The 26909-nt window shown below is 37.9% G+C and overlaps 1 protein-coding gene across 3 annotated transcripts in view; it reads right to left on the bottom strand.

Annotated features, from left to right (window-relative positions):
• The window catches only part of LOC149797909 (protein diaphanous homolog 2-like), a 150650-nt gene that overhangs the window by 46477 nt on the left and 77264 nt on the right, over window positions 1-26909 (bottom strand). For all 3 annotated transcript variants that reach the window (XR_016421915.1, XM_089962955.1, XM_089962954.1), the window contains exons 17-21: window positions 14161-14247; window positions 12419-12571; window positions 7782-7911; window positions 4633-4754; window positions 3716-3880 (exon numbers count right to left, since the gene is read on the bottom strand). Coding sequence is in view for 2 of the 3 variants with exons in the window: in XM_089962955.1 (XP_089819081.1) it covers window positions 3716-3880; window positions 4633-4754; window positions 7782-7911; window positions 12419-12571; window positions 14161-14247 (657 nt within the window). In the remaining variant the exon portion in view is untranslated. The remainder of the gene's footprint in view (window positions 1-3715; window positions 3881-4632; window positions 4755-7781; window positions 7912-12418; window positions 12572-14160; window positions 14248-26909) is intronic.

The raw sequence follows: 26909 nt of genomic DNA, 5'->3' as shown, positions 1-26909 counted from the left end.
ATCCAAGTTTCTTCCGAATTTTCCCACCCCATTTTTCATATTTGGTCATTTATGTTGGTGTGTGGGGTCAATGCAACTGCATATAGAAAATTTTGAATTTGCTGCCACTGTTTGGTAGCGACATATGGTAGTTGCTTACCAGCAGGCCTAAAATATTTAAACTTTAGTTATATCGACTTATACCTGCATGAAATCGATAGGAAAATGATTTATTTTCTCAGAAATGGCAAGTATTATAATCGTTATGTCGTTAATCCACTGACAGACAAGACGAAACTACGGCGTAGATGAAACCTGACCCAGTACTCGCCATTTGCATTACTAGTCACATGACTTCTCAAATGACATCATCAAAAGTCCAATAGTCACGTGATATCAACAACAAAATTCCTTTATAATGTTGTTGTACAGAAATTCAATTATATTAAATAAAGTCAGATACTTTTTGTAAAAACCAGCAATCTGGCCAGTCTGATTTATCAAGCTGAGAGCACATGTCAATGTGGTAGTCATGTGATAAAACAAAACTCCAGAAGTTGTTCTCGAAATATATAAATATGGAGAATTTTGTGTTCTTTCATTTTTGTAATTTTATTACAACCAGTATATGACTTTCATTTAATTTTTTTTTTCCTCTACAACATTTGAAAACGTGAATTGTTAGATTTGTGTACTCGTGTGACTATCAATGCAAATCTTGAGTACCAGATCACATTTCATCAATGATGTAGTTTTATCTTGTCTTTCAGCAGATTAAAGACATAACGTTTTTATTACCCACAATTTCTGAGAAAATAAGTAATTTTCTCGACCTAACGTTTTAAGTTTGCTAGGCCATCCGTTAAGCAGCTATGCTTTGCCACCACCATGTTGGCCTTGTGTGATTCTAGACTGGTTTTCATACCTTCTATGTAAGGAAAGATATGAATATGGAGCTGACTTTGAAAATAAAAGTCTACTAGACATATCTAATCCACTGGGCATTTGGATGGACTAAGCATATATGTTTATTGCAAGCAACCATATGATCCATACTGCACTCTCAGAAAATTCTGGTTAGAACTCGATAAATTTAACTCACGATCAGTTTAGTTACTACTCAATTACGTGATTGTTTTGTGTGTCAAGTGGAGGCAGAAAATTCTTGGGTTTTTCCTGACTTTCATCAATATTTGCAAAATTCAAAGACTTTTCACAATCGGGAAAAAAATTATCATTTCTCCAGAGTTTTTACTGATTTCCCGGTAATGTGGGAACCCTGTATTTGTTAAGATTTTCCATCTGACTTTGTATGCTTCTAAAGTGGAGGGCTATACCGCTTGAGTGATTTTCCAGCACTGGCTGAAAGAACTGTTTGTTCCTGAGGGTGTGTTTAATATGATCCAGACATGCAGGTTCAGCAACTGTGAGTTGGGATGAAATGCCTGCCATCCTGGTTGCTTGTGCAGATTTGGAAATACCTCAATATTCCTGGAGATTTCTGTTGCAAAATTGATGAAGTCACTGATCCATGATTTCTCCCAATAAGTGGAGCAATCAGGATGAGGCAATACTTCGGTTCTCTTGCTTCAGAATCAGAAGCGTTGGTGGGTAAGCATATGCATCCTGACCAATCTATAGAAAGAACTCTTGAGTGCCCAAGCCTTCGGATCTTGGACTCATGAGACACAGGTTGGAAGTTTGTCATTTCACCTTGTCATAAATAGGTTAACCATTGGTCGATCCCATCAGATATTTTAGTCAAAACAAGTGATGAAGGAACCATTCCATTTGTATTAGTTGATTCTCTCAGACAATGAGTCCACTAATACATTTAGTCAGCCTGAAATAGGATGACCTTGGATTTGCTTGATGGCTATTTGCTATCTTGCTCCGCAACGACTGATACCGTGTCAAACCTGGGCTTGTAAACCCGTGATGTCCTCATATCTCAAGGTACGCTTCTTCACCTTTCCTTTTTAGTATCCCCAGTACTGCCACCCATTGTCTTCTGTTTATAATATGCAAGTCTCACATGCATTCATAAATTGACAACCAGTGTAAGCTACACACGTAGAGTGGTTGTCACTCTGGTCTTGCCCCCAGTCTAAATCTGCAAGACAAAACAAAGCAGACAATATATACAGGTATAGTGCAGCACACATCCCACTTGATGAACTTCAAGGTGTACGTGCTTAACTGCACACTATGAAAATTACCTGTAAAATGGTGGACATGGCTGCCCATACAGGCACAGGAGTGTCACTATTAATACTTACAAAGTGGATACTAAAATATTTAGTTTTAATAAATGTTACCACAGCAGCCACAAATACAGTAACTATGATGTGGACACTATGTACAGAAAACTTACCTGTATGTATAATACTGCAGTGGAAACTATATAGCCATATAATTGAACTTTCTATACTACACACAACACAAAAATGCAGTCAAGCAACATCGATGATATTTACCAAGTGGATGATCTAATATCAATTGTAAGACAATGTTACCTGTAGAAAAGTTTAATTATGACTTATGCAGGTAAAATCAATAGAGCATTATGTTGCTAAGTGGGAACAACATAAGGAAAATTAAGAACTTGCAGCAGATTTCAGCTCTGGGATATTTTAAGTCCTCGACAGAAGACCTGCAAGCTAGCAGTGCTGAAGCATCGTTTGTGAGTTTTCTTGTTGAACACAACCTACCTTTATCAGCTGGAAAAAATACTAAACATTTGTTCCAAACAATATTCTCTGACTCGAAGATTGCTTCACAAATTCATGCCAAAATACACTCATTTTTATCTCTATTTTCACTAACTGCAAGCCTGGAGGGTTGGCAGCTTTGTAGTCCTAACATTAACCTCCTAATGCTGAGCACCATGTGATGTAGCTGGTTGTTGTTGTTGTAGGGTTTAATGCCATTTTTCAGCACACGATAGGCTCTACATGGCAGCCAGTATCAAAGGTTGAAGAATTTGGGAAATCTCTGGAAAGAACCACCAACCCTTGAGAAGCTACTGGCAAACTTTCTCACATACCCACACTGACCCGATCTGAGACTCGAACCCATGCAGACAGAGATGAGATGGCAGTAATCCGTAACAGAGAGTGCTTTGGACCACTTGGCCACTCGGTACCCCGCAACGCAGCTGGTAGTACCATATTTAGCATTTGGTATGACTCGGCAGGGGTTCAAACATGCGACTTCCTGCATTCAAGGTAGCAACTTTAACCACTTAGGCCACTGGAGTGGTCATGCCTAAGTGTATAAGGAATGCAAAGTAACGATAGTGAAAACTCAAAACTTTTTTTGAAGTTGGAAATTTACTAAATGGAGTATACTTCCCTTTGAAGAAGACACTCCATCAACTTGCTTTAAGATAGAAAACTACCAAAACGTTTGTTATGTGGATTGCCAGGCCTCTGTCTATAGAGAACATGCTACTCATCAAGAGCCAAAGTAGTCACTTAAGTATTCACTGGACTTAGTGCAATCCCTGTATCGTGGCACTATCTAATTGCCATCTAGGTGGCCAGATAATTTTTATTTTGTTGGCTAAAATATCTTAGCCTGTGAGGGATGCATTTATAAGGCAGTAGTAGTTTTCTGAAGGTATTATGATTGGGTATGAATTTGATAAAGAAATTTAAATTATAGGTTTTAGGAAATTTCTTTGGTTTATGTTTGCAAATTGACTTTTGTGTTCCAACACATTAGGTTTACTTACTGAGAAGTTTTCTTTGAATGCCTTGACGTCACCAAAGAATTCTTCCAAAGTGTACTTAAATGGGTCAAAGCAAAAGTACTTCCCAAGTTCCTTATAAAGAGAATCCAGCTTATTGTACATGGCACGCAACACTTCAAACTGTTCCGTGGCAGAAGTGACAAATTGGTACTCATGTTAAGGAATAGGATAAGACTGGACATCATTTAGCTTTCTGGGCTCACATCTACATACCATAAATCATCATTTATCATTGTGGTCTTGCATCTACATACCATAAATCATCATTCAGCTTTCCAGGTCTCATATCTATATACAATAAATCACTTACCTTTCTGGTCTTACACTTATATACCATAAATCATCCTTCATCTTTCAATTCTCACATCTATATAGATAAATCATCATTTAGCTTTCTGGTCCTACATCTATATAACAAAAAATCATTTAGCTTCTGGTATCTCTTCTATATACTATAAATCATCATTTTCTCAAGCATCAGAACTTTTGAAAATTTAGCTGCCAATATATCTTTGAAATTCAGTAGAACCATAAAGAGTGTCACTTTTTACAAAATGTTAAACGAGAGTAGACTGACTTGCATTGACAGGCAGTAAATAGTTTACTAGATATATGGATTTGCATAAACAGACATTAGAACATTTAATAATTTACTGGATATGTGGACAGAGAATGAATGCATGATGAGTAGATTGGAGGCTGGAAGGAGATTCACGGAAGAAAGTCGAGGAAGGGTGAACTGACGAATGGACAGATATGTGAAATAACCGCATGCAATATGATAGAAGCAACAGCCAACATAAAAAGTAAAACAGCTTGATAAATGGATAGACAGATTATCAGATAAAATACTCTAACTACTAGTAAGTGCATTATATTCTGACACTGGAAAAGGATATATTCATGACATCACCAAATTTGTCCCCATCTGGGCTCTTGCCTCCAGCCTTGAGATCTGTCTCAAGCTGACTTAGCTGTTTTTCCATCTGAGTGATGTTCTTCTTCAGGTTGTCATCTGACACTGAAACATTGTTCAATAAATTAGAATTATACAGAATTGTAGTCATTATGTATAAAACTGCAAATTCTTCATCTTCATAGCATTCATTTTATAAGTCATTCAAAAATGGAATTTACAGACTAGTCTCACTAATGTGATGCAAATCGTACTCATTAATGCCAGGTTACTGTTTGAAGGCATTTACTAAAGGTAAATGAAAATATAATATGATGAAATACAAGAAACACTTTGGACTGATGTTGGTGCCACTTATGTCCCAAATTAGGAAGTGTTTTTTTATGAGTCTGGTAAATTTCCTGGCTGAATCCTTAAGCCAACTGGATTGTTCTGTTGGTGAAGGACACTGCAAAAACTACTTTCAATTACTGATGAAAAAAACAACACCTATGCAGATTCTTATATACATGAAGAAACATCATGTATTATAAAGCCCACTTTTTGCAGAATCATACACAAATATTTCTGAGGCACACCACAGACTGGTACACAAACATTTCTAAGACACACCACACATTGGTTTCCATTCTCATGAGATCTACAGAGACTGGTGTGTCCACCATGACATAAGGGATATTCCCTGAATGGGCCAAATGAACTACATGAAGCATATTATGGTATGTACTGCTGTAAAAGATCACCATAATATAAAAGATTGCTGGAATTTCAGTTAGCTATTCTGATCCCTTGCAAAGGACATAATATTTTTAATGAAGTTCACAACTGGAGTAGTGATTTCCCATAATGCTGAAAATAATGCAATATATAATTCATGACTGTAAACTGACTCTTATTTAGAGGCAAGTGTAAACACTAGTTTAAAGTCATGCTTTTGATTTTCCTGAAAAATTTTTAGAAAGAAAGTTGACCTTAACAATAGACATTATCTCCCCAGAGTTGGATAAAATAAATCTTGACTTGAATCTCTACAACTGATCAGAAATTATTTACTTCTGTAGAACTAGAATAAACAACTCCAACAATGATAACATACGGCTTCAATTCGAGTGCAAAGAAAAGTCTAATGAAAACATTAGTAATAGGAAAAATGATATGCCAACTGACAAGAAATACAGAAGCAAAAATAAGTTTATTTAAATCTAAACAAAATTACTTTTCTAAAGCAATTGCCCAAACAATGAAAACTGCATAATTCTATGGAATCACTTTCAAACATTCCTCAAGAATGAAACACCTTCATTGCTCCAACAGCTTGCAAATTAATATAGGCCTATAGCTAACTCTAAAAACTTATTACAACCACTCAATACTTTCCTTGCAACTAACTTTGCATCCATGGATTAAAAAAACATCAAAATGTGACAAACTGACTTTTTTCATGAGAAAATTCTGTCGAGAATTTTAATACCTGCTACATGAAAGAGACCAATGTCTGTAACAATCTGATGGAACAAAAGTTATGGGCGCTAATTCTGATAGATTAGAAAATAGTTTGCTAACATACTCAAAAGCTAGTTTCATTCATCTTGAAAAGGGGAAGTTCTAGATGCACTTAGACAGGCTCCAAGTCTCTGGTTGTGTAACAGATCAGAATTTACAAGTTGACCCATACACAGTTAAGCCAGACAAATTCTGATCTCACTAATGACCTGAATAACTGGAACAAAACCTTTTTAATCAGTTCCCTGATCTACATTTACTGGCATTTAAACAAGGGCATTGTGACATTTGTCCCCAAGGTAGCAAATATGTGGAATTGCAATTGAAAATAAGTCCCACAAATTTGGTCTCATCAACAACAGGAATAAAACAACAGTTGAGATAGAGTTTTGGGTTATCACAAATATGATGTAATCTGCAGAACTGCATATAGTATTTTTATTTTAAATTTTTTAATCTAATTTCCTTTGTCCATTATGAACTATATTTAAGTTTATCTGTAGTTGACATTCAAAAGTATACATAATCTTCAATCTTTAGCAGATCCAAAGTCATCAATGTTTCTCCTATCCTGCATTAATAACCATTTTCACTGGCAGATGGTGCATGCAAATTTCAGCATTATTATGGTGATCGATGGCAACAGTTTCAATGAAAGTTGTTGGACAGATTTTTAAGATAAAAGTAAGTCCATGAAAATACCCTGGTACAGACAATCACAATGCAAGAACTGCAAACCACAATATACCGTTGCACCACGAATTATTAGTAACAAAAGCTTTATTTGGTAAAAGAGAATGGACACTATGCAATAAGCATATAGGGATTGAAATCCTACCAAGCCAAAATTTACAAGAACTTTGACATCTGAAAAATGAAAGTTATACTTTTACAAAGAATAACAGCCAGTCCTATTTCACTAAGGAATAATAGTTTCCACCGCACCCCGCCATGGGATCAAAATTGTAGAATAAGCCTGTTGTGCCATCCTACATGTCATAAGAGGTGAGAGTTGTAACGGCTTAGTAGTTAGCATGCTGACCTCATGACAGAAACGGTGAGGGTTCAAATCTTGCCACTGGGTCAACCTGGGGCAGCCACCATTGCATATCCCCAGCACTAACTCCAATTGCCTCAGTGCTAAACAACCTACATGTAATATTTTTTTTGCAAAATACCTAAGAAAACAAAAGCAATTCACAGAATAATAGAGAAAAATATAGCAAATCACTGCAAATTTAAAACACGATTAGATTACTGGCTGGTGCGGTCTGATATTCAGGGTGTTTTCAGTATGGGATATTACATTTAAATCTACATGGGAGATGGGAAATGCACTTTATTATCTGTAGGACGTGAATTTAACCTTTTTTGTCTGTTCTCAACTGAGTACTTAAAATTCTGTTGTGATGGTGGTATAACAAAATAAAAGTGGTTTTGTGCAACTTCACATAGAGTAAAACTAATAATCCAACATAATGTATGAACATTTTAACCTGTCATAAATTCACTAATTTCATTCAATCTTGTAAAAATAAAATTTCTAGTACTTTTGTAAACATCATGATTTTATTATTTGGAAAAATTTATTTCAGAGCAAGTGATGAGCTGATGATTATCTTGACAAACCTTGGGCTGCCTTATCACAGTGAATTAGCTCTTCATGGAAATTGAGAAGGTCAGGGTACTTTTTTTCTACAATACTGGCAAGGAAGTGCATTAGAGTTGTCTTTCCATCCTGAGATTTGGTGTTCTGGAGCTGCAAAAACACAATGCATAATCCACTTTTAATTGTACATAAAAGGGGCACTTGTGAGATGGGTGGTCACCACCACCCAACATCTTCAAATATATATATATATATATATATATATATATATATATATATATATATATATATATATATATATATATATATATGCACACACACACAGAGTCAAATCTGCTACCTGCTACCCACGGGAAGGTGGATGGAACCAAACTGGCCTTAGTACAAAGGTGACCTCTGTATGCAAGTTAATCTTTCAAACTTGGTTTTTCAACAAATACCATGCACCAAATACCAGTATCAGATGATTATTATCATCATCATCATCATCATCATCATCATCATCATCAAAAGATTTCATTTAATTAATGGTCTATTAAACAAAATCATAAAATACAAATACATGTTGCTCTCTCCTAAGTTCTGTGATACACAAGAGTACTGTATCCTGCTCACTTTAATCCATCCTATAAATGAAACCAAGAAGCTTAAATTTTTTTAAAATATCACTGAATTTTGTATTGTGCATCATAATAACAAAAAACTACTTTCAGTTTTACTGACAGCATACATAGGAATATGAACAGAGGACTGACTTTCTTTAGCAAACTTGCACACTTAAACTTGGGAAAAGGTGTTCACACTTTACATTAACCAGCTGATCAGCACACTTAGATCAAGAGTCAGAAGCCTGTGATGAACAGGAAGTAAAAAGAAGCATTCTATGGCTAATGTTACTAACATGAATCGAAACTTCTGCCTTTACAGACAAGTTTAGTAAATACTAAATTACTTTTTACTCTAACAAAATGTGATGAATTTGTATCTCTCCTCACAGATTAACTTTTCTCAGATGCATAATAAATTAAAATTTCAAACAAACTGTCACAAAGATGACACTGCCTACTATCAAGCTAAAAGATTTCTTCAACTCTCTCCCTCATCCCAAAAAATAAATAATGCCACACTTTCAAATTTGATATATTGAAACTTCTTAGCTACACTGACAATGAGACCAGAGTACAGTGAATACAAGTAAAATAGGAAATGTTTACATATTGATTCAGGGGCCTCGAGTGGCCAAGTGGTCAAAAGCGCTCTCCATTATGGATCACTGCCATCTCACCTCTGTCTGAATCGGTTCAAGTCTCGGATTTGGCTCACATGGGTATGTGAGAAAGCTTGCCAGTAGCTTCTCGTGGGTTGGTGGTTTTTTCCAGGGTTTTCCTGGGTTCTTCCTCCACCATTAATACTGGCCGCCATGTATAGCCTATTGTGTGCTGAAAAATGGCATCAAACCCTACAACAACATATTGATTCATCTGCAATTCCTGTAGGTAAACAATGCCTCTCTCATCAAACAAAATGATGATCTGCATGGATAGAGCAGTCACTGTTGATATGCTCTAGTGACTACATAAACAGGGAGAAACTATTGCTTAATCAGGAAACCATTATATGCATGATTTTATGTTGGAAATTTGCGACAGGCAGATTACTGGAGTTCAAACCAATAAGGTGTGATATTCAGTTTTGAAAAATTACTTTTTCCTTTGTGCTTATTATTTGTCTCTTTGTTTAAAAAGCATCTATGATGGCACATCACCATCATTGTCCAATACTAAAATGCAAACTATGCCAGGGTACTTTGTGTCAAAGTTGTCAAATCCTGTTTAGAAATATTCTGAGATAAAGGTGTATAAATGTCTGTCTACTCTTACAAACATCAGCCATATTTTACCATGAACTGTCATCATCTGTATAAATCTGGAAGGAGTTCAAACTTGGACACTCCCTGTCAAGTTTTATCAAAAACTCTGTTAAATAGTGTTTTATCAGGGTTTTTTTTCTGTAGCAGCAGCCATATTTTATGGCAGACCAACAATTTGTCTAAACTTAAAAGCTAACCAAAGCTTTTTGTAAAATTTTGTCAAATTCACATAAATAGTTTTCAGAAAGTCATATAACATTTGTAGCAACTGCAGCCAAATCTGATGCTAAAATTGCATCATTTGTATGAATTGAAATCCCTTATTAACAGAATGCTATCAAATTTGGTAAATTTCTGTTCTTCAGATTTTGAGAATTCATTGAACATTTAGTCTAATTTTCGTAATTGTAACCATTTTTGATGGTGGATTGGTATCATTTGCATAAATCTGAAAGTCTTTATGCCAGAATGTCATTTATCAAATTTGGTCAAATAATGTTCAGTTGTGGGCTTTTTTGGTGACAAAATTCAGTCAAAGGTTTTCACATATTAAGTAATGGCTGCCATACCTGATCAAACTCACAAGTACAAAATTGAAAGTGATCTATACCTAGATGCTTCTGTCAAATTTTAATCCATTCTGTAAAGTAGTTTCACGAAGTTGCCAAAAACATTAAACTATTTTTAGTAGCCATATTTCATGGTGTTTCAGCACCAAGACCTTCGGGCCAAGATGTTCTCTGTTAAATTTGATTGATTCTGATTTTTCTCTAAAAAATATTAATCTTAAATTGAAAAATCAGCAAAGACTGCTGAATGAAGTTTTTAAATTAAGCATTAGTTAAGCGACCACAATAGCCATAACTGCTCATATGGGGTATGTATTTGTGATGCAAGCAATGGATAATAGGTAGTCGATGACACTGAATATTAAAATACGTATTTGTGAGAGAGACAGACAGACAGATCAAGAGAGATGTATCCAATATATGCAGCATCTAAATTCTGAGCAAGTATGTGATTTTTTGTAAATCCATTACTGGTGAAAACCTGGTATGGATCTTTTTATAAAAATCAAACTACATGAATTTATTTTCTATGCAATTATAGCCTGACTTGTGTCAATGTAAAGAGATCTAAAACAGTTCACATGACCTAACTAAAACTCATATGAATGTGCAGCTTGTAAAGAAATCTGGCTGAGTACAATGCTTGCTCTCAAATTCTGCTGACTGATCATGAACAAGGTTTTCTGATGATTTTCAGTCGTATCTGAAGGCAAATCAGCATTATTATATATAAAATTTAAAGGCCTTCAGATTAGAATGCTTTATATCAAATTTGACAACAATGTGCTGAAGGGTTTCTGAGGAGTCATTTACAAGCTTTTCTTTTCTTTTAGTAACAACAGCCATAATGGACAGCATCTGTAGAATTTTGAAAGCCTTGAAATCAAAGATGTTCATCAAATCTGATCAAATTCTGTTGAGTTTTTCTGGAAGTAGTCCACAGATCCGCATCAACTGTGCAAGTCTGAAAGGGCTTCATACCAGAATACTTTCGAATGTAGTCAAATTCTCTATTCAAGAAGCTAATTTATCGCCAAAGTATGGCTTTTATATTTCAAGTAGCGATGGTCATATCTGACATTGGATCAGCACCGTTTGTACAAACTTAATAGGCCTTCAACGACAGGATACTTTTTGTCAAATTTGGTTGAATTCTGTTCAGCAATTTTGGAGAAGCAATTTATAACGTTTTCTATTTGAGTAACCACAACATTTTAAAGCATATCATATCATTAAAGAATGCTTTCTGGCACATTTGGTCAAATTCTATTTGATGGTATTTGAGAAGTATCTGTTCATATCGTTCAATGGCAGCCATATTTGAGAATGGATCTGTATTTTTTTAATACTAAATTTGAAAGGCCTTCAAACTATAGTTTTTAATGCCAAATTTGGTTGAAACTGGTAAAATAGTTTTTTTCAAAGAAGATGAAAATAGCAAATGCCGACTGGCACAGGACGATACCTTAAACTCATTTGGCCAGATGAGTTGAAAGCCAGTTCATGTGGTAAAATTCCAACACTTCTGTGTATGTCTTCTTTTTTTCTTGGAAAAATATTTATAGGAATTTTATCTGAAGATCCAGAAGAAAAATTATGGTACAGTAAGCAATTAGAAAAACTGGGCTGATGGTCATTTTTTTCTGGTGAAACTGTTATGTAGAAAAACTTGTCTTTTGATTTTTAAGGAGATTTCATAGTGTTTAATATTTTTTGATTACCTTTTTTTCTTCTCTGTTTCAAACACTTCAAAACAATATACATTTACTTTATAATACCATGATGTTAAACTTCAAAAACACTTATCAACATCATGTAATAAGATTTTGTTTATCATAGGTCCAGATTATCTTCTTCCAGAAGCTGATTTCAGATACCACAGCTTAAGTATGTGTTCATAATATTCCAGAAAAGGGATGAAAAATCCTGGAGCTGTAAGAAAATAAATGGAGTCTAACTTTACTTCAGCTCTGAAACTACTTCTTTTAATTTTCCTATACCAAGGAATTCGATTAAGTCTGGATTCTGGATTACCTTTTTTAGGAAGCTGATTTAAAACCCCATGAACTAAGCATACATTCAGAATATTCCACAACACTCCATAACAGATGAATCAAGTACTTCATCCACAAAGATTATAACCGGTTCTAAATTTATTTCATTTTCTCAATTGTTATCTAGAAGAGTTTGAGTATAAATGGCTGGGATTGTGGATTACCTTGCTAAGGAAGCTAATTTCAAATCCTGGAGACTGAGCATTCCTGGATCCAGCATTCAGAACGTTTCCAAAAAGAAGGATCAACTCCAGAACCCGAGAGAACTTGGAACTTGACCGTACCTCTTCACAGGCTTCTCTTGCATTCACAAGGTCCTAAATAGCAAGAAAATTTCCTTCCATTACATAATGAGTAAAATAATTATCCTGATTTGGAATGAAATATGATGAAATTAAGACCATTCATTCTGCAACATTCTCACTAAATCATTTGGTCCTGGGATCAAGTTCAAACATTTTACAGGAAATATTTTGATTGTGGATTCAACATATGGACCCTGGATTTCATGTTTTGTTTTCATTCACTGTGCATGTTCACATAACATTTTTCATGGATTACTGACAAACAGATGAAAATATGGAACTTTACTGTCACAACAGAAAGCACTAACACTCTATGGGGCAAAAATAATTTTTAAAAAAAGACCATTTCATCCTCTAAAGTGTTGAGTGTTGAAACCATCTCTGATACTCTTCAGCAAGAACAAGATTTTCAAATTTGCTGCTTTGGTGGACATATTGGATTTCAGACTGGCAACATGGTCATTTAGGACCAAGCAGATATAGATGTATTTGAAAACCCCATTTCAACATGGCCATCTATATGGTTGGGGAAGTGGCAACAACATTTTCAAGATGGCGATTATAGCAGTCATTCTAATGTACAAGAGGCACCAACTAGGTATCAAAAGAGATTGTTGGTGAAAACCCCATTTTGATATAACCATGGGACAAGTAGAGAGAACATTATTTTCAAGAAAGTCACCATGGTGGCCATACTGGACATCAAATCAGAATCATTTCTTTATAGAACCAACCAGACATTATAAGTGATTTAGTGAAAACCCCATTTTGATATGACTATCCATTCAGAAGGAGTAGCTGTAACATGATTTTCAAGGTATCAAATTGACACCATTTTCATTTACAACCAACTAAAGATCATAATAAAGTCATCTGGTGAATACCCCATGTCAATATGACTTTCCATGCTGGAGAAGTAGTTATAGCAAAATTTTAAATACAACTCCCCATGGTGGCCATATTGGATGCCAGGTTGGTACCATTTTCCTTCAGCATCATCTAGTCACCATGGTGATGACCCTTCATTCTAGAGAGCAGCAATAGCAACATTATCAAGATGTCCATTTCAAGATAGCTGCCTAGGTGGCAATGCTGAAGGTCAGATAGGCACCATTTTTATTTAGGACCTAACAAAAATGCCTTTCAGTGAAAGCCTCATGTGGATTTATCATTCATTCATGTGAAGAAGCATGTACAAGATTTTCAAGATGGCCACCAGGGCTGACATTTTGGATGTCAGATTGGCACTATTTTCATGTAGGATCAACTAGATATCACAAAAAGTCTTTGGTGGAATTCCATGTCGATGTGACTATATGTTCAGGATGAGTAATGAACACAAAATTTTCAAGAAAAATGCACCGCAATGATCACAGCATATGATACAATAACATAACCACATCACATCAGTCCAACATTCAGGTATCATGTGTATATTTGCAGCATTTCAAGTCAAAATGAATATGTTGAACGAGAACATGAACTTGTCTGATAAGCAATGAATATTTAAATGAGAATATTCCGGCATTTCACCATTCAACAATATATTTGGTTTATCCAAGATCAAATTAAAATCCTGAAAAGCATGAAAGGGAACTTACAGGTTTTATGTCGGACACAGTCTCTGGAAACTTCATCTTGAAGAGCATTGATTTCAGGCGTGGTACTAGCCTTTTGATACTGGACATCTGCAAAGAACAAAATATATATAGGGGACTAATATTATCTCTGTATTTTAAAAAATCATTAAGGCACAAACTGCATGTTTAAGCACCATGATAATTCAAGTTCAATCACTCAAATACTCATCAAAACTGTGAGTCTTCCTTAGTTCTAATGTGAAGCATTCACTTGACTGCACCTCTGAAAAATTCCAACCAAACTGAAATAAAAACCTCTTCTAAGAAACTAACCTGGACCACACATTTTCAAAAATCTTAGCAAGGATTTAAAAATGTTGGGAAAAAACATTTTTGCCCCCTGACTTTACTATTATGACTGCATGACATTTTGAGTGAGTGACTGGTTACAATTTGCATGGGCTGATCAATACACACTTTATAACATTGGAATGAAATGATTAACAGATGCATAAAAATGTTTGCATTTTGATACACAATGTGAGGAATCAATACAAAACAATATTTACCTTACAAAAGTTACTTTCGCCTTAAACAGTTATTTATAATTATCAGTCGCTTGAATTTTTATTCTTTAAACTGATAATTCATCAGTATGCCACTCCATCTTGGTAGCTGTTCTGCACTGGCCATAAGGTATTGTGTCATGCATCTGGCTATTAACCATCTCCACTCCCACACCTGGACCCACTCTAGGTAAGATTTTCCATGAATGAGGAAACTGCACTATTTCTTCTGTTTTTAAGATAATACCATAATACCTTGCAAAATTAATTTGAGACATCATTGATGATAGTTTTTATACATTCTCTTTTGCTGCCAAATTATTAAATTAAAGTAAGTGGCAACTTTGTCCCTTTACCAGGGGCTTGTGTAGCGGTGGAACTGGTGACAAAACTAACGCTCACTACCTAATCATAGTCACTATGACATTTGTCATGCATTGGAACTGTAAAACAAGCAGCCTTGGTGAACAAGACCAGTCCTGTCTAAAACTGGTTGAATTAGAATCATTGCATTCCTGTCATAAGGAACAGCCTGAAATGTCTAAAACTGGCTGAATTAGAATCATTGCATTCCTGTCATAATGAACAGCCTGAAATGTCTAAAACTGGTTGAATTAGAATCATTGCATTCCTGTCATAAGGAACAGCCTGAAATGTCTAAAACTGGCTGAATTAGAATCATTGCATTCTTCTCATAAGGAACAGCCTGAAATGTCTAAAACTGGCTGAATTAGAATCATTGCATTCCTGTCATAAGGAACAGCCTGAAATGTCTAAAACTGGTTGAATTAGAATCATTGCATTCCTGTCATAAGGAACAGCCTGAAATGTCTAAAACTGGCTGAATTAGAATCATTGCATTCCTGTCATAAGGAACAGCCTGAAATGTCTAAAACTGGCTGAATTAGAATCAGTAATGACTATCAGTCATCTTGGAATTACTTTGGTTATCATGTGATGTGTGAGAAGATCATCTTGGAGTTACTTTGGTTATCATGTGATGTGTGAGAAGATCATCTTGGAGTTACTTTGGTTATCATGTGATGTGTGAGAAGATCATCTTGGAATTAGTTATAACGTGAATTGTGAGAAGGTCTTCTTGGAATTACTTTGGTTATCATGTGATGTGTGAGAAGGTCATCTTGGAATTACTTTGGTTATCATGTGATGTGTGAGAAGACCATCTTGGAATTAGTTATAACGTGAATTGTGAGAAGGTCATCTTGGAATTACTTTGGTTATCATGTGATGTGTGAGAAGGTCATCTTGGAATTACTTTGGTTATCATGTGATGTGTGAGAAGGTCATCTTGGAATTAGTTATAACATGAATTGTGAGAAGGTCATCTTGGAATTATTTTGGTTATCCCATGAAGCATGAGAAGGTCATATTGGAATTATTTGGGTTTGTGAAGTGTAAGAAGGTCATCTTGGAATTACTTTGGTTATCCTGTGAAGTGTGAGGTCATCTTGGATTTTTTTTGGTTATCATGTGAACTGTGAGAAAGTCATCTTGGCATCTTAGAATTACTTTGGTTATCCCTTGAAGTTTGTGAAGGTCATCCTGGAATTACTTTGGTTATCCCGTGAAGTGTGAGAGGATCATATGAACAGCTGATAAATCTTGGTCTGACTGCAATCTCTGTTAGACAGGAAATACAACTAATATGTTGACACATCAGAAAGGCACCAGACTAACATTCATATCTCATCAAAAGATGACGAGACCTTCAAGTTGGCATGTATACTGATACACCTATAAATGTGGTACATGTGTATCATTTCAACCCTAACTTCTGTTACATGCTGCATGTACCTAGGAATATAAACATTTTATGCATGTCGACCCCAAAAAATACTACATGGTGTTTATACTGTGCCTGTGCCAATTAGAGTGAATTGTGATTAAGTTTATAAATCTTTTTATTGAATTCGAATATTAAGCTGCCTAACTGCTGACAAGGATCCATGCACTCATTTAAGGTCCTATATAGTGAAGGGTTGAAAATTCACCCACTCACCTTGAAAGCCCTATATAGTGAAGGGTTAAAAATTCACCCACTCACTTGAAAGCCCTATATAGTGTAGGGTTAAAAATTCACCCAGTCACCTTGAAAGCCCTATAGAGCGAAGGGTTGAAAATTCACCCACTCACCTCAAAAGCCCTATAGAGTGAAGGGTTGAAAATTCACCCACTCAACTTGGAATGATGAGTGCTGATTCACAGCTGACTAGCTGGTCTCTTTAACAAAAGAATGTTCTCTCAGGAATATTGCCAAGTTTGTTCACTGAAAGTTCGATCTTTCTGCTGAAATTTGTTTTCCCTTTGTTTTGATCAAGTTCATACAAGTATTTCACTCAAAATAAGCAAATATAGTAACACTGTGTCCCCTGCCTACCATGGTGGAATCACATCATTCACAACTATGAATTCTATATAAAACACATCTTCATGTAACAAAAAAATAAGAATATCAAACAGCATCCATTTATCTTAAACACTTGTTAGTTAGAAAGCAGAATTTCAGTTGTGACTGATAATTAAACTATTGACCTGTGACATTGAGAGTGAAGAGCCCCTCCCAATGTTGTACATGGCATACCTTTTAGTGTTTATGTGTAATTCTACCATGTTTCATCCTTCATCTTCCTATGGCTCTAAAATTAGCGAGTGAAAAGAACGTTGCAATACAATTTCTGACTACAAGACCCCCCAGCCCCCGGTATGGTACACAATGATGTACCTGTATCCTAGAAAAAGTATCTAAAGTTATAGATTGGAAAAAAAAGCATGATGGTGAAAAAAGAAAATATTAAGCTATGACCTTGACCTTGGAGATAACACCATGATTGTATGAAATCCGCTCTCAAATTTCATCCCTTAATTTGAAACATCTTTAAAGTTATTGAGCAGAAGGGAATGTATATTGGAAAATAATTCAGCTGTGACCATGACCTTGAAGATAGCATCCCCAATGCCTTCTAGTGATCTTTTATAAATATATCAAGTGTCATCCATTATTCTCAAATAGCTTTAAAGTTAGGTGGGAAAGAGTGGTGAAAACATAAATGGAGTTTTACCAATTTTTTGGCAATTCATTTCCAACAGCATCTATAATTCATTGCCATCTTTTGTTCTTCATACTGATTAATAAAATGGAGCTGAATCTAATTTTGGTTTTAGTGCAACCATTTCCACTCTTCCAAATTTGCCTGAATTTGTTTTAATAGCATCCTTTTACTTAGCTAAAGTCAATCACATGTGCTTTTTTCAAAAAGACAATTGTTTTTACAAGTATCAGACAACTGCCAGTGTTTTGATTTTGTCAGGCATTACTTGTTTGCAGTAAAATGCTGTTCACTAAAATTGTATCCAGCATAACTCTAAAATGTGCCAAAATGTACCTTAAATTTCTAAATGGACATTAACCATGTATCATTGTTTCTGATGAACCAAAGAAAATAAAAGAGAAATGCATTATCATCTCATTTGTTTTAAAATCCGATACCTAAAAATGTCCCTGTGCCATCTAAAATTGTGAGAAAAACAATTTCAAACAAAGAAAAATAGATAAAGTTACCAGATGCAATAATAGTGGGTGCAAACATGACTGTGAAAAGAGCTTTATAAAGTCCTAAAAACACTCAATGACATACTCAAATATGTGTCTTACCCATTGTAAGCTACATCATGGAATTTTTAGTTTTCTTTTATATGTAACCAAAGTCAGCACACATTATCCAGCAGTTTTTGATTTAATGTTAAATCGTGTATTACTGCTAAGTTCTTCCTAAATAGGCAAGCCCCATGTAAGTTTTAGTCAAGGTATCTGACTTGAACTTACATTATTACTATGTAGAAAGAATATAGCACAGTATATGCCTATACTGTATTTATTGGTCCTCTATGGAAAAAAAACCTGGAAGTTCTGTGGTGAAATCATTTTCCTTTTTTAGTCACAATGACCTTGCCCATTTACCTTTGGTCTCCAAACTGTCTGGCTTCTTCCTTACATAAAACACAAGCCATTCACAAAGTTTGGTCCTGGTCTGTGATGTAGAACTAATGTAACTGCATAGAAATTATTATTTTTCTTCTGTTAATTAGTGACATTGACCACTGACTTCAAAATTTTCTTTTAACCCCAAGTGCAGTTCATTTACATAGAATGGTATGGGTATATGATGTAGAACCCATGTCATTTTTCAAAACCATTTTTCTTCTAGCCATCACAAAAAATGTATCACCCCAAAATTAATAGAGTTTTCTTAAGTGCAAGCCATCCCTAAAGGTTTATAACTTTAGATCGGAAATAACTTTATTTTTTCAGTGACCCTGACCTCTGACTTTTTTAAAACCTCAAATTGGTGTTAGTTGTAGAAAGCAAATTTTTAGTAAATTATGTTTCTCCGAGAATACTTACCCGATCACATTAACGTTGGGATATAAGCCTGCTACCTCTCAAATCCAGCCCTACTAAACGATGAAAATTCGTCTTTTCTGTCTATCTCATATAGACCAAAGGGCAATAACTCTTGCCCCTTACCTTCCCTTGCCACCGCCAGGTGTCACTAGTTTTTTTAAGCTGAACGATATATATTATATGAGGATGCTCGCATAGCAGGGTGGTTGGGAGGGTTTTTAAGTAATGTGATCAGGTAAGTATTCTCGGAGAAACATAATTTACTAAAAATTTGCTTTCTCCTTCAAATATGTTCCCTGATCACATTAACGTTAGGAGAATAGGTAATAAGAGGAGGGAATGCTGAGCATCCTACCTCCACCCCGGGTACCTTCTAGGGAATGATGGCTGGATTCCCCATTTGAAAGATAACCCATTCTCCTAATTTCATCAGCAACACAGCCTAGGGTCCCGTGATATGTGACCCCTATATACGGTTAAGAAGATAGTTATTGAAATCTTCTTACCTATGAAATTTCACTGGCGAATCCAGCGAAGCTGATAGGCTGTGCTGATTGTTTTAAATGGGTCTGGTGGTCATCTTGGCTGCCGACACCGGACCAACCAGATTCTAGGTTTGCCTCTGCGAAGCCAAATCTCTGAGATAAAAACTGGAGAAGGTTGACTCTGCATGCCAGCCAACAGCTTCTATTATATCTCGGATCGAAACATTGCGTTCCAATGCAAGGCTCGCCGAGATTGCTCTAATCTCATGAGCTCTAATCTTCATGAGGCGACTCTGATCTTGTGAGACCTCAGAGTACGCTGAGCGTATAACCCACTTCAGCCATGAAGCAAGGGCTTGAGGGGTGATATCCTGTTTACCAGCTTTGACCGGAAGAAAGTGGTGCTTACGTGTGTCCCGACACGCCTCTGTGCGTTTTAAATAGTGCTTGAGTGCATGAACAGGATCTTGCATGGCTGTTGCTCTTGACTTATCTATGGAAGAGAGCGAGCGAATGACGATTCTTTGATCGCCAATGGATGGTAACCTATTTTTGGCTACAAAGCCTGGTTGCGTCAGGAGGACCACCAAACCATCTGATCTGAAATGAAGAAAGTTCGGGTCACTGGAAAGGGCATGTAACTCGCTCACCCTGCATGCTGAAGCTAAGGCTATCAAGAAACACGTTTTGTATGATAGTAGCTTTAATGAAGTGTGGGCTAAAGGTTCAAATTTGTCCAAATTGAGCTATGTTAAAACCCAGGACAGATTCCATTTTGGAAACAGGGTGAGGGATTTTGGTCAATTGAAATCAAAATTGGCTAAAAAGATCTAATAGATCTTTGTTATGCCCAATATCACATCTACCATGATGGCAGAATGTGTCTGATATCATGGAGCGGTAGCCTTTGATAGTAATTGGGGCCAACTGTTTCTCCTCAAAATGCCAGAGAAAAAAGTCGGCCAGTTGAGGGATTGAGACACTCAAAGGGACGATGTTATTGATATGGCACCAGTCCCTGAAAACACGCCACTTTCCCTCGTAAGCCTTCAGAGTGGAGGGCCTTCTTGCTCTTGAGATTCTCTCCACAATCGAAGGTTCAAATTGTTTGTCTCGCAAGGTTGTCCGGACAAGAGCCAAGCGTGAAGAAGAAGACAGTCCGGGCAGGGGTGGAACACCCGTGACAGCGGTTGTTTGAGAAGTTTTGGGCTGGTTGGAATCTTCCTGGGTAGATCTATTGCTAGATCGAGTAGATCAGTGACCCAGGACTTGTTCCATTTGAGAGGGGCAATCAGAATCATCCGACAGTTCTGACCCCTTAACCTCTGGATTATTTTCGGTACCAAAACCGTGGGAGGGTAGGCGAATGCCCACAACCCCTCCCAGCTGATTGACAGAGCATCCACGGCCCAAGCCTCTGGGTCTGGAACCAGAGAGACGAAGATGGGCAACTTGCGATTCCACCTTGTCGCAAAAAGATCGATCATCGGACGCCCCCAAAGTGTGCAAATCCGAAGAAAGACTGATTGATAGAGTGACCATTGCATGTGAATGACTTGACCTTTCCTGGATAGAGTGTCGGCCAAGACATTGAGTCTGCCGGGAATGTGCCTGATTTGTAAGTTGATGTGGAGGTTGTCGCACCAACGTAGAAACTGCCAGATCAGAATGCACAGGTCTGGTGATTTGGTGCCCCCTTGTTTGAGAAGGTAAGTCACCACCACAGAGTTGTCTGACATAATGAGGACAGTTTTTCCTGAGAGTTGATCCTTCCAGAAATGAAAGGCATTGATGACAGCCCTCATTTCTAAAAGGCTGATGTGGAAAGGCCTCTCCCCTGGCTCCCACGTGCTGCTGACTGTAGCGAAGTCCGGCAACAGGTGGGCACCCCAACCGTAGGTACTGGCGTCGGTACATACCGTTATCTCCACTTGGGGCATCTCCAGAGGAATCCCCATTGACAGCCAACCGGGGTTGTGCCACTGATACAGGAATGATCGTATCTCGGGCATGATCATTACTGTTTGATTGAGGGGACTTGAAAAGGGGCGCCATTGTTACAGTAACGTCATTTGTAAGGGACACATAAAAAGACGGCCAAGCGGGATCAAGTCCGCCGCCACATTGAATAATCCGGGGAGTTGCAAGAATTCTCTCGCTGAAATCCACGTCCTGTTGGAAACGGACTCGAAGAGTTCGACAATCTGGATTACGCGAGCGTGAGGAAGCCGTACCAGATTCAGATCAGTGAGAAACTCCATACCCAGATGGACAAAACGCTGGGATGGACGGAGATCGGACTTTTTCCAGTTCACGAGAAAGCCTAGATGATCTAAAAGTGCTAAAAGATCATTTCTGCCTTTGAGCAGAATAGAACTTACCATATGTTTCTGGAGGATGTCGTCCAAGTACACTGCCGTCCATGTAGATGAAGTCGAGCGGAACAGGGTGACGACGCAATCCATAACCTTGGTAAAAGCCCAAAGGCTGACATTGAAGCCAAAGGGTAGGACCTGGAACTGATAAACCGTGTTGCGGTAAGTGAATCGGAGAAATTTCCGTGACGCGGGGTGGATAGGGACATGAAAATATGCGTCGGTCATATCTAGACTGACGGCATACTCATCCCGCCGGATGGAAAGACAGATTGATCTCGCTGTTTCCATCTTGAATTTTGGTGGTAAAATGTATTGGTTGAAGCGACTCAGGTCGATTATCGGCCTCAACTTGCCGTTTGCCTTCTGGATAAGAAACAGCCTAGAATAAAACCCCGGTGATTGCGGTTTTTTTCATAATCTCCACCGCCCGTTTTTCTATGAGCAACCGTATCTCCTCTTGTAGAAAGGTATCCTTCTCCCAATCGGACGGTACATCCGTGAAGAGGGGAAAGGAGGACGGGGAGGGGGTTGGATAAATGAAATCCAATGCCCCTCCGAAATGACCTGGATCACCCAATCGTTCTGAGGAAAAAAGGTGGTCCAGTGGTTCTGAAATTGCAGGAGGTGGCCGCCCACAGGTAGGCTGTCCGCGGATGGTGGGGAGGGTATGTCAACTTTTAGAGTTAGGAGGCTTGAAGACGGAGAAACTTTGTTACCGCCTCTGTATGGTTGTCTCCTAGCTTGATTAAACTGTTGTCTCCTGGCATTGGGTTGGGATCTATACTGCACATTTGATTGTAAGGATCCCTTGTCCCTGGTCCGCCAATCATCCCTCTGCTGTGGCAGGGAATTTTTTCTAAACGCCTGCGAGGGTTGGGCGGCGAGTTGGAGGGGCAGTTCCTGAGCTGCCTGCTTCCAAACTTCAATTTTTCCTCCAAAGAGTAAAGGCGACCCAAACGGAGACATCCGTAAAGCCAGAGTATGACGGGGCTTGAGCAACGTGGACCGCAGACATGCGTCACGTCGTATCAGGTCTAAGTTGGCAGAAGCAGTCAACGCATTAGCCATGGAATGTTGAGCTGCCCTGTTAATAACTCTAGCAATCCAGGCCGTCACTTCCCAAGCATGGTCATTGTCAGATTTTTCTGCAAGTCAGAAAATGGCTAATGAAGCCAAGTTTAACATTGGAGACGTAGCGACTACGTTCCGGACTAGCTTTGACATGGCATGGAACACATTTTTGTCCACTTTGTAAAACAGTGGAGCGGACATGTGAACTGCTGCCATATTTTTGTCCAGGGCCGGAAGATCCATACTGAAGGCGTCTGAATGAGTATTGTACCAACGACACGAGAACGTAGCTGGTACTTGACTTTCTGAAAAGAACGCCTTAGCATTCCATGGATCACCTATTCGTCCTGATAGACAATCACTGATCTCCTTAACTTTTGCCGACTGGGGAAGGAGCTGGAAGGACGGCGTCTCTTCCTCCCCGTCAAGATCTACAGACGCAACTTTGTAGTCTTGAGTGGCGGTAGGAGGTGGAGGGCATCTGAAGTTGCCAACACCCTATAAATTTCTTCCACTGCCGCCTTGAAGCCAAACTCAGTCCGTTCCATAGTTGGATCTGTGTACAGCTGATTTGCAGGAGTTTTGTCACCCTCACTGTGTGCCGAGTCGTGTTCTGGAATAGCTTGCATTTCTGGATAGAGCATACCAGGTGGCATAGATGACGTGATTCCATCATCCTTGACACTGTCACTAACTCTCCCTTGTGGACAAGCCGTGAACATATGGAAGGCCGGCCCTGCCGGCTGGTTTGTCTGGCTTGTGGTCGGCCTGAATGTTGGCGACGGACCTGCTATCACCGGTACCGGCTGCTCCAATGGCCTGGCTGGACGGACAGATTTCTCACTAAAATCTCTGCCATAGTATTGGTATGTTGCCGGCGGTACAGCTTGATGGATGGATTTATCACTAAGATCACTGTATATCATATTTGGTTGGACTGTTTTATCAATAGGGTCCCCATGCTGGGACAGCTGGACGGCCAATGACATGGAGGTTGTATAATGAAATGGATCCGATGGATCCGGTGAAAAACCCATGCGTCCTGACTTGCAGGCCCGAAGGCCATGCTTGGACATGCGGGGGGACTTACGCCCACTGGGCAGCCTAAAATTGGGGGAACATTCCCCCAAAGAGTCAGAAAAAGCTGTGGAAGCGAGCGAGGGAAATAAGGGTAATATCTGGCCTGATGTCAATAGCTGCGTTGTCGTTTCCTGGACCAAACGATGCATCTGTTCAAAGGTGGACTGTTGTACCCTGCCAACATTATTTTCCTCCATTGCCGCTGATGTTACTGTGGCTGACGGTTGCAAATGACGAACTTTAGGTGCAGGGGGGACCCCAATGTCCCCCACAAGACTCGAAATGGAGGCTGTCTTCGGATGTATACTGAGGACATCAATGCTATCTTTCTTCGACTTATTCCGTCTATCCCTCCCTTTTGCTGCCTTCTGGACTACATCAGCCCACATTTGCTCTGTCCAAGTATTACACACGCTGCATGGTATAGATGATGTACACTTGGTACATACAATACAAGAGTCATGGTTGTCTTCTTTTGCTTTGAACTTTTTGCATTTCATGCATTTGGTTGACATTTCTACTGAAACGACACAAGAAAAGAAAACAAAGCACAAATTAGCAATTCTGCATGTTATTAATTCGCTAATACCACAACCGTTACTAAAGGAGTAAGTGAAATTAGTCAGTGTTGCATTAACTCTTAATTGACAACACGAGTTCAGCGATAGCGTGCGTAACATGGTCTTCAGTAGACGAAATCTGTAAGGGTGACAAAGTCACTCAATTTTGAAAAAATTGTTAAAATAATGTATACAACCTGTAGAAGAATGATTGTCCAACGCAATAAATCCAAATTTAACTTCGGATGGTCCAATTTAACGCTAAGATGGCTTGGATTGTTTGGAGGTATAATGTACGTGTTATCAGTACAAGCGAAGCTTAAAAACTAGTGACACCTGGCGGTGGCAAGGGGAGGTAAGGGGCAAGAGTTATTGCCCTTTGGTCTATATGAGATAGACAGAAAAGACGAATTTTCGTCTTTTAGTAGGGCTGGATTCGAGAGGTAGCAGGCTTATATCCCAACGTTAATGTGATCGGGGAACGTATTTGAAGGAGAAACAAATGAACATCATAAAATTTTCTGCCTTATAGTGAGCATATAACCATTATGGGAAAAACCATCATCCTGTACACAATCTGTAACTCTGAAGAAGAAACAAATGCCATTATTTAAGGTATTCTTCAGATAAATCTATCATCAACAGCCATTGTGAACATAATTTTGATTTCTGACAAACAACATATAAAGACAACAGTTTTTGGTGCAAAATAGGTTGCATGATAATACTTGCCCAATCAAAAACATTCACTACCTCACAAATCCAACCTTTCAAAGTGAAAAAATTTTTTACCATGGCTTTTCGTTTGTTTTAGAAACAGTGCTGACAAGTCATCTGGCTGTTGAGACAGAAATTAGATGAATGACTGATCTCCCCTTGAATTGAGGGACTGAAACCGAATCCTGTCAATCAACAATTACTAACAGAACTGATGTACATGCTGTTCCAGAGATGTATTTCTGGAAAGGACATGGAAGAATGTGCTAATATTATATTTGGGTAAATATTAGCAAGAACCAAATTTTACTCCAAAAATTACTTACTTCTTCAAACACATTACCCAATCATAATACATAATAGGAATAGCTAAAAGGTGAAGGGAGTTACATGCCCTGGAGTTGGCCCTGGATCTGGTATTGTAATATGTCTAAATAAGTGTGAGAGGGTTTGAGTTATCATAGGTCAATTAATGCATGTTGTTGAGAAGAAATGTTCCCTCCCACAAATCAGGCAGGAGTAACCAATATCATTATGAAAGTGACAAGTGATCTGGGAAGGCAGCCTTTTGCTGACATAGTTCCCACAGGGTCAACTTATGTCTTTTTGGATGAAGGTTTATGAGGTATCATCTCAAATCTTCAACCAATGGCTTGATGTCAGTCAGGAAGCAGTTTCACTTGAATGCTATGCTAGTCCCAGACACCTTAAATTCATGAAGTGATATGCATAAGAAATTCATCTTCACTTGGGTTAGATCACTGTAAGCTGAATGGATAACTCCAAGGGTCCAGAACAAAAGTCTGAACAGAAACATTGTCCCTTGGTTTTTTTGAGCAGTAAGAAAAAGATGCTCTTTTTCTGACTCACTTAGACAACATGCCATCATGCCTAAGCAGGGTCCAGATGTCCTTGGGATTAAGGGTTAATAAAGAAAATAATTTCAAGACAAAAGTCTGATTTCCCATAAGCCTGTTCTCACCAATTAAACCAGTAGCAATTAAGACTGAACTGTAATGATTGTGGTGGTACTGCATATAGCTGCATCAGCTCCATACTGGTTGTAGTATTGTTTTAACCATTCATACCAGCAACCTTTTTTGTTAATATTATTTATTTGTTTTTTTTGTCTTAATATTTGGGGTATTTATCTAAGTTAATCCATGAAATCAAATACCCAAAAATATGTCAACTCTGATGCAGGAATTTAGCATAGTGTATTGGAAATATTGGCTGTCAACCTGACACCATTTTCATGAAGACCCAACAAGGCATCATAAGAAGTCTTCTGATGGAAACCCAATGTGATACAACAATCCATTCAGAAAGAGCAAAAACAAGATTTTCATAATGGCTGAGATGGCCATACTGGATGTCAAAGTTTCATCATCTTCATTTTAAAACCCACCTGCCATGGAATGATGTGTGAGTAAAGTTTTATGGTTTACCAAACTAAATGTGGATTTAGACCACTCCGGTGGCCTAGTGGT

The sequence above is a fragment of the Sinohyriopsis cumingii genome, chromosome 6 (genome assembly GCF_028554795.1).
Source record: "Sinohyriopsis cumingii isolate HCF-2022 chromosome 6, ASM2855479v2, whole genome shotgun sequence".
Lineage (NCBI taxonomy): Eukaryota > Metazoa > Mollusca > Bivalvia > Unionida > Unionidae > Sinohyriopsis > Sinohyriopsis cumingii.
The sequence above is the reverse complement of the archived record's forward strand: the minus strand, read 5'-3'. Positions and strand labels throughout refer to the sequence as shown.